The sequence below is a fragment of the Thamnophis sirtalis genome, unplaced genomic scaffold, assembly GCF_051295495.1.
Source record: "Thamnophis sirtalis isolate CommonGarterSnake01/CBP01778 unplaced genomic scaffold, rThaSir2_p1.2 scaffold_16, whole genome shotgun sequence".
Taxonomy (NCBI): Eukaryota; Metazoa; Chordata; class Lepidosauria; order Squamata; family Natricidae; genus Thamnophis; species Thamnophis sirtalis.
Window position 1 is genome coordinate 1,434,364 of NW_028261396.1, and position 12,813 is coordinate 1,447,176.

The following is a 12,813-nucleotide window of genomic DNA, read 5'->3' on the forward strand; positions in this document are numbered from 1 at the left end:
ATCTAGCCCTTCTTTTCTCCAGACTAGCCAATCCCAAATCCTGTAACCATTCTTCAAATGCTTTGGTCTCCAGGCCTTTAATCATCTTAGTTTCTCTTTGCCCTTTTTCCAAAGTCTCAACATCTGTTTTGTAATATGGCAAACTTTGCAATCAGCTTTAATTTTCTGAATAGCATCGCTGATCAGTTCTGCAGAAGAATTAAGTCTGAAAGGGTAAATGCACAACGTTTTTGACATTAATCCTATTTCAAAAAGTACAGATAAGCACTTATTTAAGAGCAAGATTTCTGTGGGATTCATCGTCTAGTTTGGAAATAAACGATCACCAACCAAAACTTCCAAGAGAAAACAATGATTTTATTTTTCACTTTGCAAAGCGGGTGAACCATGCACAGGTGGGTACACACCCTAAATCATCAATACATTTGCTTTAGATTCCCTAGTACCGTTACAAATTTACCTCCCACCTCTCCTTCATTGGCTTAGTAATAATGTCATAACCTATCCAAAGTGTCTAAAATGAATACATTACCTCTGCCCTGATTACATCTCCCACTACTCTAATTCTATCTCCCCCTGCCCTTATTTATGAATTTCCTTTTACGGTCCTAGTTCCTAAGGGTTGTCTTTAGAGTGGTTCCACCACAAATGCGCGCACAACAAAAGCGCGCCTGACTAAACCGCGGTGACTAAAGCGTGGTGACAAAACCGTGCGACGAATGAGTGACTAATTAGCCCTAAAGCGCGCTGACAAAAGCGCACCGACAGAAGCGCGCTGTAACGGAACCCTAAACCTAACCCTAAACCTAACCCTAAACCTAACCCCAAACCTAACCCTAAACCTAACCCTAAACCTAACCCTAAACCTAACCCCAAACCTAACCCCAAACCTAACCCTAAACCTAACCCCAAACCTAACCCTACACCTAACCCCAAACCTAACCCTAACCCTAAACCTAACCCTAAACCTAACCCCAAACCTAATCCTAAACCTAACCCCAAACCTAACCCTAACCCTAAACCTAACCCTAAACCTAACCCTAAACCTAACCCTAAACCTAACCCTAAACCTAACCCCAAACCTAACCCTAAACCTAACCCCAAACCTAACCCTAAACCTAACCCTAAATCTAACCCTAAACCTAACCCTAAACCTAACCATAAACCTTACCTTAAATTAAATCGTGCTTCTGTCGGTGCGCTGTTGTCGGCGTGCTGTTGTCAGCACGCTTTTGACATCGCGGTTTTAGCGCCGTGGTGTTGTCGGCGCGCTTATGACGTTCGCGCTTTTGTCGGGTCACGCTTTAGAGTAACTATCATATCAGTAAATTCTGGTTAAGGCCAGTTTCTAGCATAGCAAAGGCCTCTAATCCTAGCTCTGATTATGTACAATTCTCAGACTTCAGCCTAACTCATGAGATTAGAAACATATATACTACGTATTTTGTTCACAGGCCAACATTCTTCTTACAATTCTGTAAATACAATACAACTCTGTTTCCCACATTTCTGTTTCGTTCTAGGAAGGCTGGAGTTCTTGGTCAGTTTTTGTTTTTCTTCTTCCATAATTGAGGAAATAGTCCATTTTTATCAGCGTTTTGCCAAGATCAGTGTTCATTCTGCTGCCAATAACGCGGTTGGTGGTATTGGGAATTTTGTCCGAAAATATTGATATATATTCAGGGAGCTGGGCAGGCACTTTTTTCTTGCCCTAAAAATATAATTCAGTTATTTATCTGAATAAAAATTTAATAGGAAATGCTTCTATTGTCACATTGCACATAATCAATTCCATTAGGAATTAGGAAAGATTTCAAGAATAAACACAATAACAGAAGTTTTTTTACTGGAGCAGACCAAAGTTTTGATAACTCCAGGATTTAGCTCTCGTAACAAAAACACACAGATAGTTCTTACATTTGCTACAATCATTCTGGAAATTACCTTGTTTTATGATAATTATTTCATGATAATGACCCAAAGTCAATTTTATCTTGCATGAAAAATTCTGCGGCTATAAGCAAACTGCTTTTCCAGTTAATTAAAAAACTTTGCAATACAAGATTAATCACTGCAATAAAAATAATACAATAATGTACGGGCCTTTTAAAGGACATTTAGCAATATTTTAAAACACAGCTCACTCAACTCTAATGCAATGCATTTTATTTATTCATCTGTACAGCGTCATCCAAAGCATTCAATTTTTCATACTCTAAAATACTTCTGAAATATTATTAACGCGTGGTTATTTAGTAACCACTGCTGTCTTAAAACACAAGTCATTTGGTCAGAAGCAGATAAGATGCACAGACAATCTCTCAACCCAACAGAAAACCAAATGGGATATTGCTCTGAGATGTAAAATGTTCCTATAAAAGTAGGCTTAATGTGTAGACATCAAAAAAAGATGACAAGTAATCATTGGCAGTGACTAGAGGACATATTCTTGGTTTCAAAGCGGAACCATTCTAACTTTGTAAAACTGTTTAAGATTTCAAGAGCCTCTCCCACTGTAAGTTTACTGTCTGATCAGAACAATTCAGCTCCAAAATACTTTCCAGTTATCACCAACATCTTGCTGAGATCGGGATGTTCTCTCCACCCCTACGGATTTTTTCCTAAGCTATAAAATGCCTGATTTTCTTTAGAAAAATGCTGTTCTGCAGCATCATTCAAACGTCAAGAGCATTACTGTAATGCCCTTTTCTCTCTCTTTGAAGTCAAGGTTAATGATTTCATTCCCACAGTCTCCAGAGAAATATTTTTCTTGCCTCTCCAACTTTCTTAAGTTTTTTAAGTCCTTGGGTTTTGTTTCCACTTTTCCTGATGTAAATTGACTGAGATATTAAGTGTGTGTGTGTGTGTGTGTGTGTGTGTGTGTGTGTGTGGTGGGTTTCAAAAATCGTTGGAACCTACTCTGTGGGTGTGGCCTCCTTTGTGGGAGTGGCTTGCCACCCATGTGACTGGATGGGAGTGGCTTGCTGCCCATGTTCGGTAGAACCGGTTCGTCAAATCTACCGAACCGGTTAGAAGAGGTTCTACCAGTGGACCCGGAAAGCAGGCCACACCTACAGAAGAGGTTCCAAAAATTTTTGAAACCCACCACTGGTCCTTGGATATGATTATTCTACACTATCATGCTCCTATTTATAAAACTCAATGCCTCTGTGAAAGGTAAGGATGACTACTGCGTTTGTGCTGCAATCAGAACATTGTGTGTGTTGAAGTTGTTTTAACGCAAACCAAAGATGCCTTTTAAAAAACAAGTTTACATCCTATTCTTATGCATGCCAGTGCTGTGTGTGAGGGAATTTAAGGTGGTTCTGACAAGTGTTGTCAGCATCTTCATATCCGGACACATGGGCAGCAAGCCACTCCCATCCGGTCACATGGGTGGCAAGCCACTCCCACAAAGGAGGCCACACCCACAGAGTAGGTTCGAACAATTTTTGAAACCCACCACTGGTCTAACATGATATATGAACCCACCCAGTGTAAAGCATCATCACCTGTTCATCCTTGTCTATTTTGAATTATGACTATGTTAATCCAGGATGAATATATGATATGAAAATATGGAAAAAAAATCTGTTTGAAACATGTCAGTATACTTTTAACGTGCATGTTTGGGTTTTAACTTACCAGGGGATCATAGTCCTGTAGGAAACTCCAGTTCTGGTACCTTCAATGTAAACGATAATATATTTTAAGATTGTGAGTATAATTGTACCAAACAAATGAAAATTTAAGTAAATATCTGAAGGCTTAAAATAAATGCACAATGTTAGAGCTGATTCCAGTCCAGATAGATAGATAGATAGATGATAGATAGATAGATAGATAGATAGATAGATAGATAGATAGATAGATAGATAGATGATAGATAGATAGATAGATAGATAGATAGATAGAGATAGATAGATAGATAGATAGATAGAGATAGATAGATAGATAGATAGATAGAGATAGATAGATAGATAGATAGATAGAGATAGATGATAGATAGATAGAGATAGAGATAGATGATAGATGATAGATAGATAGATAGATAGATAGAGATAGATAGATAGATAGATAGATAGATAGATAGATAGATAGATAGAGATAGATAGATAGATAGATAGATAGATAGATAGATAGATAGATAGATAATCTCAAATTCTTAACTAGTACGGGATTTGAATGAGGTGAATCATACCTTTATTTAGTTTATGTTGCTATTCATTTATTCCAGTTCTTGTGATCACAAATTTTAATTAACTCATTATAACCACAACACCCATATTTAATGAATGTGTAAGTACATTACTATATTTATGTGTGTATATATATTCTGATGAACTTGGAATATATTTGTAATTACAGATTTGTTTTATATTTGTTATATTTTTATTTGATGTGGCTTTTTTGTGTGCATGTGATGTATTTTTCGGAGTATAAGACGCACCCTTTTCCCTCAAAAAAGACGCTGAAAATCTGGGTGCATCTTATACACTGAATACAGCATTTTTTTGCCTCCCGAACCCACCCACCCCCTTCACCAAGCAGAGCTTGTAGAAGGCTTTCAGAGAGCTCCTGGGGGCTGGGAAAGGCAGAAATGAGTGAAAAATGGGCCATTTTGGGCTTAATTTGCCCCCCTCCCCAATCCCCAGGAGTACTCTATAAGTCTTCTAAAGGCTATGCATGCAATTTGATGCTCCTGGAGGGGTGGGACCCCCCAAAAATGAGCAAAAATGGCCCATTTTTTCCTTGTTTTTTTGTAAAGATATTTTGGTTACTTTAATGTAATTTAGATGTGCTTGGTAAGCAATCATAACTTTTTTAACAGTTTGTTTGTTTCATTGTGTAACTACTGCCTTGTCTCCCCCCCCTCTCATTTTCTATCTCTTCTCTTTCTTTTTAACTATCCCTTTTTTTAACTCTTCTTTTTATTTCTAAGTTGACATTGCTTTTATTCTGTAAAAAAAAACCACAGGCAAGGCTAGTATTACGCAGATCAGCACATGGCATTTATTTATTTATTTATTTATTTATTCATTCATTCATTCATCATTCATTCATTCATTCATTCATTCATTCATTCATTCATTCATTCATTCATTAAATTTCTTGGCCGCCCAATCCCAGAGGATTCCGGGCGGCTTACAAAGAAAGAAAAAAGAAAAGCGAAATAAAAGAATAATTTAAAAATTCCCAACACGCATACATTTCTAATCAGGGCTGGACCTTAACACTAAGATCAACAGCCCCAGGCCTGCCGGAATAGCCAGGTTTTAACAGCTTTCCTGAAGGCCATGAGAGTGGGTAAGGTCCGGACCTCTGGGGGTAGCTGGTTCCACAGGGTCGGAGCAGCCACAGAGAAGGCTCTCCTCCGGGGGCCCGCCAGCCGACACTGTCCAGCTGATGGCATCCGAAGGAGACCCACGCTGTGGGATCTTATCGGCCGTTTGGAGGTGTGTGGCAATAGGCGGTCTCGCAGATAGGCTGGTCCTAAGCCATGTAGGGCTTTAAAGGTGATAACCAACACCTTGAATTGCATCCGGAGACCAATTGGCAGCCATTGAACAGACATATCAAAGCTTGTAAGCCCGATTGGTTACTCACCAATATTTGGTTGCCTTCTTCTCAGCCTCCACAACCTCCCTCCAGATCTTGTCTTGTTGGACCTGGTCCCTCTTGACAGCTTCTTTCTCTTCCCCACAGATGTTGCTTGAGGCCTTTCGGAAGTCCTGGGAGGTCACAAGTGAGCTTCCTCCAGGCGTGCTGCTCAATGAAAGCGAAGAATATGAGGCTAACTCTCCAGCAGAGCTGGTTGCCGGTAACAGACACCCTGTGGATGTTCTGCTTCTGAGTCCATTTGTTTCGCTTCCCATCGTTATAAACTGTGTTTATAATACATAAAATGGGATCATCCCAGGAAAAGAAAAAAAGTGTGGGAGAGCGTTAGCCAGAACGCAGCAGGCTCACCAATTCAGCAATTTCTCGCCCAACGTTTTGACCTGAATGTTAAACGAGCAAGGAACATCCATGATTATTTCTGAGGTTTCCTAAGTGGTTTCGGAGCACACCCGCGAGAAGACCCAGCAATTTATTTTTGGACAGTTCGCTATTGCAAAGGGACTTGAAGGAAGTTTCAGTGAGTTTTTAAAAAAGCTATGAAATAGTGACTGGCTAACTGTATATATATATTAGCAATTTGCTCCTGGAAGCACCAAGCCTGAAGTAGCCTGAAGATGACGAATGAGACTTCGTCGAAACGTCGCCAAGACATCTCCAATTTTACGCGGGAGAAAACCCGAATAACTAGAGACCTACATACTAACACCCGCGAAAAACTCAGAAAACATATATATATGTTTCAGAAATAAAAGTAACATTTCTTTGTTGCTTGCAAGATCCACCCTGCATCATAAAGCTTTCTGAACACATAACATTACTCTTTACCAAAAGGATTTCCACCCTCTGAATTCCTGATCATTTCCTGCAGAGCTGAGACAAAAGGCACAAGGAGCCTGGATATGTTTACTGTCTCCAATGGAAACCAAACTCCTTGCTATGAATATTCATCATGGACAGAAGGTGTGTCCTCAATAAGGACAATTGCTGGAGGGCTTGGCTAAATTTTTTTAAGTTGCTACTAATCATCTCCCTCCTCTTCCTCCTGCTCCTCCTCCTGCTTCGTGTTTTTCAACTTCAGCAACTTTAAGCTGCATGCACTTCAACTCCCAGTATTGAATTAAAAGTTGCCAAGTTTTACCCCCATAGATCAGTGTTTCTCAACCTTGTCAACTTGAAGATGTCCAGACTTCAACTCCCAGAATTCCCCAGCCAGCATTCGCTGGCTGGGGAATTCTGGGAGTTGAAGTCTGGACATCTTCAAGTTGTCAAGGTTGAGAAACACTGCCATAGATGCAAAGAATCCCACACTTTAGTCTTAGATAACAGATATTTAGAGTCATTTTAATTCCGCCAAAACACATTGTTCAGTTTGAGCAGCATGGTGGCCTACTGGTGAAGACTCTCACCTGCCACTCTGAAGGTTGAGTGTTCAATCCTGGGTACTTGCCAGTGGTAGGATTCAATTTTTTTTTACTATTTGTGGGCATGGCTTAGTGGGTGTGGCATGGCTTGGTGGGCGTGACTTGGTGGCAGGGGAAGGATATTGTAAAATCTCCATTCCCACCCCACTCCAGGGGAAGGATACTATAAAATTCCCCATTCCCTCCTGATCATCTGGGACTCGGGAGGCAGAGAATAGATGGAGGGGTGGCCAGTCAGAGGTGGTATTTACCGGTTCTTTGAACTACTCAAAATTTCCACTACCTGTTCTCCATAACTGGTTAGAACCTGCTGAATACCACCTCTGGTAGTGGCAGATGTTTCTCTCCTAGGGAGTAAAGAAAAATTATCTGCTATGAACTCTGCATGGCATCAGGGAGGGCATCCGACCAGTAAACACTCAGCTTTATCCAGTCACCCTGACTCTCTCCCAAATTAAGGCATTACAGAATCATAAAAAGTGAAGTTTTATTTTAATTTCCCCAAAACACACTGTCCAATTTTTTCTTCGAGATTGGAGGAAGCAGATGTCTGAAAACATGGAGACTAGGACAGAAAAAGCAGCTGCATTTGGCAGAGCATATCCTCACAAAATCTTTCCCAACCAAACATTGAGAGATGTTGTGGGAAGTTATCATCCAGCCCTCTCCCAGAAAAATGAAATATCCTAGGAAATATTGAAAAGGCAGAATGTTTCTCTGGATGTGAAAAGAAAGAAACATGCTTTAAAAGACAGAATAGTTGCCTGTAGCTTCCTGCCCATCTACACTTTGTCAATAGGCCATTGAGAAAGCCAGGCTAGCCCACTTTACATAACAAAGACTTCTCCACTGCAGCTGCAGGGGGAAGGGATATTACTCAACTCTCCACATGGCATCTGAGAACTCATCTATACCTGGATTCAAAACAGCCTAGAGAGTAGCCCCCTGCATGGCCCCATGGGAGTCTGACAACCAATCAGAATACATTTCTTACACAGGAACAGGAAACAGAGAGGTGGGACTAAACAGGGTATAAAAAGCCTAGCAAGCCCCTTCCTCAGCTTTTCTCTCTTCTTCTCCACCAACACTGAAGCATGTGATCCCCTTTTCTGTTCAGGGCTCAAGCCATGTGGTCCTGTCCAACAATAAGCCATCTTTCCAAGCAGTCTCTCCATGTCTCTCCAGTGTCTTTTCCCCCACTTGGAGCCGAACCCAGAAGGACATTTCTTTCAACAATGTTTTCATGTAGACCTTGAAAATTGTTTGTGAAGGGAAAAGTCATGCGACACTTTCAAACAGCCTCTTTTACAACTCTCATGTAGATAAACGTCCTTCTAATTTTAACAGCCCAAACTTGCAAAACAGGTCTTGGCCAAAAGAGGGCAGTATAGGACAAAGCAATCCATGCTGACTTTTGAACGAAATTTTCAGAAATATTTTTCTTGCCTCTCCAACTTTCTTAAGTTTTTTAAGTCCTCGGGTTTTGTTTCCAGTTTTCCTGATGTAAATTGACTGAGATATTAAGTGTGTGTGTGTGTGTGTGTGTGTGTGTGTGTGTGTGTGTGTGTGTGTGTGTGTGGTGGGTTTCAAAAATTGTTGGAACCTACTCTGTGGGTGTGGCCTCCTTTGTGGGAGTGGCTTGCCACCCATTTGACCGGATGGGAGTGGCTTGCTGCCCATGTGACAAGTTCTCTACTGTATAATGCCAACTTTACATTCATATGAAACATTTGCAAGCTATTTTGAAAGCTATTTCACATTATGAGCTAATGATGGTTTTGTGTCTGGAAGCTACAACTCAGTACTGAATTGTGTTATTTACGGTGTTCCTTGGGGGCGGGGGGCTAAAACGCCCACATGTTATACAAAGGTTAATAGGTCTCTTACTAGTTAATCAGGGGTGGGTTCTAGTTAGCGTTACTGCTGGTTCGCTCGTGCACGCGCTTTGCGTGCACACATGCGCAGTTCAATGGAAATTGATCTGCGCATGCACAGAACTCCAAAAAAAGATGGCGACGGTGGCTACTGGGGAACCGGTTTGGGGGCATGGCCAGCCTGAGTCTCTACCGGTTCTGCGACCCAGGCCAGCATACCACTACCAGTTTGGTCGAACCGGTAGGAACCCACCTGTGTAGTATACCACACTAAAAGTGTTGGCATAAGTAAAGCCTTAACTAATTCGGGATCAACGTATGTGGAATAACATCTTGGATTATATCTGTTTCATAGGCACTTTTTCAATTTCAATTTCAATTTAATAAAATTTGTATGCCGCCCACTTCCTTGGGACTCTGGGCGGCTTACAGACAAGATAAAAAAAAACATTAAAAAATTTAAAGGTAAAAATACAATTGTTAAAATTACACACCATCCATTCTGTCTAAGTGGGGCTGGACATTGATCAACAGCCCCAGGCCTGCCGGAACAGGTCTTAGTGGCTTTACGGAAGGCCAGTAGAGTGGTAAGGGTCCGGATCTCTACGGGTAGATCGTTCCACAGGGCTGGCGCAGCTACAGAGAAGGCCCTCCCCCGGGGGGCCGCCAGCCGGCATTGTCCGGTCGACCGCACCCGGAGGAGGCCCAACCTGTGAGATCTTGTTGGTCGTTGGGAGGTAAGTGGCAGGAGGCGGTCTCTCAGGTAGCCAAGTCCTAAACCATGTACGGCTTTAAAAGTAACGACTAGCACCTTGAAGCGCGTTCAGAGACCAATAGGGAGCCAGTGCAGCTCGCGGAGGATGGGTGTAACATGGGTGTATTTAGGTACAGCCCTCTGGAATGATCTCCCCGTGGAGATCCGGACCCTCACTACCCTCCTGGCCTTCCACAAAGCCACCAAGTCCTTATACATCTAACAGGAACTACTTTGTGGAATGCCTAAATTACAACATAGAACTCATTTTAAAAGAGCTTGAATTCAGCATTATATTATCTTGTAAGTATACTGCCTTTAAGTATGCAAGTGCAGTCAAATCCTTCGTGGAAATACGTAGTTTTTGTGAAGCTTCATAGGAGTGGGATCCTGTTTCTGATATCCCATGGACATATAGAGCCGAGGTGGCACAGTGGTTATGGTGCAGGCCACTTCAGCTGACTGTTATCTGCAGTTCAGCGGTTCAAATCTCACCGGCTCAAGGTTGACTCAGCCTTCCATCCTTCCGAGGTGGGTAAAATGAGGACCCAGATTGTTGTTGGGGGCAATATGCTGACTCTGTAAACTGCTTAGAGAGGGCTGAAAGCCCTATGAAGCGGTATATAAGTCGAACTGCTATTGCTATTGCTATGTCTTCCCTTCCTATTTTTCTTGAACATAATTGTTCTTCAGAATGTCCATCTCAGAGGAGTATTGGCTTGCCCACACATTATGGCACTGAGCTCCTGAGTCAGAGAATCTCCATATCCTTGCCTGGTAATGCCTAAGAATAGCCAACTATAAAATATCCTATAAATCCCATTTCTAAAGTTCAGAGTTATTTGAACAACCATATATTTAAGCATCCGTTTAGGTCGCCTTTCAGAATGCAGAGCCAAATAAAACAGTGCAATAATTAGTTTCAAACCGAAGAGAATCCAGAATTAATAACAGAAGCATGTTACATAAAGTTTCTTTTTTAAAAAAAACAGCAGCTATTTTAGCACCACCAAAATATGACAAATTCATTTTTAGGACTTTCCTAACTGGCCTGCAATCTTCTTCTTTTATGTTTATTTTTGACAGCTTTTCCACTGCAAGCATCGAGCCGCGTTGCGGTTTTGAGATTGCACAGTCTCTGCCTGTGTCTGCCGAATTCCAGGCTTCAAATTGTAAGTGAAATACATCTGAGAAATTTAAGTACCCCCCGAAGAGGTTTGTCACTCTGCCTTACATCCGGTGAAAACATCCTGTAGAGTGTTTTGAGCAAAATTCTATCAAAAAACCCCAAAGAAATTCCAGTTAGCCTATGCTTAAGATCAGAAATGATTTAAATTGTTTAAAGTTAGCTCAGCAAGAAGAAGCTAAGGTCAATGTAGAATGTCATTAATTTCTTTATTTCTTTTTTTCTCAATAGATTTTAGACTGTGTTTGTTAGAAATCCATACCGTGTACGGGTTCTGGGAAGTCGGGGGGGGGGGAAGGAGGAGGGGGGGTGGGGGGGAGGGGGAGGGAGGGAGGGGTATGCATTAAGAGCCAAGGTGGCGCAGTGGTTAAAAGCAGCACTGCAGGCTACTGCTAGATCAGCAGGTCAGCGGTTCAAATCTCACCGGCTCAGGGTTGACTCAGCCTTCCATCCTTCCGAGGTGGGTAAAATGAGGACCCAGATTGTTGGGGGCAATATGCTGACTCTCTGTAAACCGCTTAGAGAGGCCTGAAAGGCCTATGAAGCGGTATATAAGTCTACTGCTATTGCTATTGCTATTGCTATTGCTATTAGGCTAGACAAGAATTTGGTGGTAAACTACAATTATTTTGACATACAAAAAATTGTACTTCGATGTCTCACTGATTGAGGAATGATGAAATGTTTGTCTTAAAAGAAATAAAACTTTTTTGAACCCCCCCCCCTCCAAAAAAAACCCAAAACTCAATGCCGACAGTCACTAATAACGTATGGAAACCAATAGTTGAACATACTGTACCTTCTCATGTGAATTTGAGGATCCAAATCCTTTGCCTTGGAAAAAGGACTTGGGAAAGCCATATTGAGGGAAAGCTACTTTGCTCCAAGGTGTCAGAGAAACAGTGTGTTTCCCCAGACACGCTATTTGCCAAGAATATCAATTGCTGGTTGGCAGAAGAGTATACCATGGTAACCCCTGCTTCTGTTTACAGTTCAAATACACTTCCATTGGTTGAAGGAATCTATGGGAGATTTTCAGGAAGCCTTCTAATTGCTTCAGCTGCCAATCCCTTGAGAAGGGGACAATGCAATATTTCATAATAAGCCGCTTCTATTGTCACCAAACAAAAAGAACGCATTGCAATCAGCAAGCACCACATAGGTCATTAGTACATGGCAGTTATTTAATGTTTTTTTTTTCCTACATGAAGAAAGGGGGCTGATTTGTATTGTGTTTAAATTGGGGGGGGGGAAGGATTCTCAAAGGCAGATTAGGGTTCTCACATCCATGCTGTAGGAAGTTTATCACCCAGCCCTCTCGCAGAAAAATGAAATATCCTAGGAAATATTGAAAAGGCAGAATATTTCTCTGGATGTGAAAAGAAAGAAACATGTTTTAAAAGACAGAATAGCTGCCTGCAGCTTCCCACTTTACATAATAAAGAGTTCTCCCCTTCAGCTCCAGAGTGATGAGATTAAGGCATGATAATATTGGCCCTTTACCCAACTGGCCACATGGCATCTGAGAGCTCAACCAAACCTGGATTCAAAACGCAGCCTATGGAGTTGCCCCTGCATGGCTCCATGGGAGTCTGACAACCAATCAGAATACAAGATCAAGATCAATGGCCAGAGAGGGCATAAAACCAGGGACTCAGCATCTCAGTCCTTCCTTCCCTTCTCTTCTCCACCAAAATTGAAGCATGTGATCACCTTTTCTGTTCAGGACTCAAGCCATGTGGTCCTGTCTACCATTAAAACCATCTTTCCAAGCAGCCTCCATGTCTCCAGTGTCTTTTTCCCCACTTGGAGCCGAACCCAGAAGGACATTTCTTCCAACAATGCCATTAGACTAATCTCATTCTCTACATTGGGGCTATCCTGGGGAAGGATGAGCGGGGGAACAGAGCATTCCTCACAATCAGAGCTTTATGGGGGACGACAGTAAACTTAACT

General features: G+C 41.7%; 1 protein-coding gene across 2 annotated transcripts; it reads right to left on the reverse strand.

Moving 5' to 3' along the window:
* Positions 1-1,114: 1,114 nt before the first annotated feature.
* CIMIP5 (ciliary microtubule inner protein 5) lies at positions 1,115-11,767 on the reverse strand. 2 transcript variants are annotated; one of them, XM_087702723.1, is made up of 4 exons: positions 11,657-11,767; positions 5,608-5,766; positions 3,646-3,685; positions 1,115-1,711 (listed from the first exon to the last, which is right to left on the reverse strand). In XM_087702723.1, exons 1-4 carry the CDS (start codon positions 11,716-11,718, stop codon positions 1,520-1,522), a joined length of 453 nt encoding a protein of 150 aa, XP_087558849.1. In that variant the 5' UTR covers positions 11,719-11,767; the 3' UTR covers positions 1,115-1,519. The 2 variants fall into 2 exon arrangements, with proteins under 2 accessions (XP_087558849.1, XP_087558848.1); XM_087702722.1 differs by lacking the exon at positions 11,657-11,767 and having other exon boundaries at positions 5,608-6,188.
* Between the last annotated feature and the right edge of the window lie 1,046 nt (positions 11,768-12,813).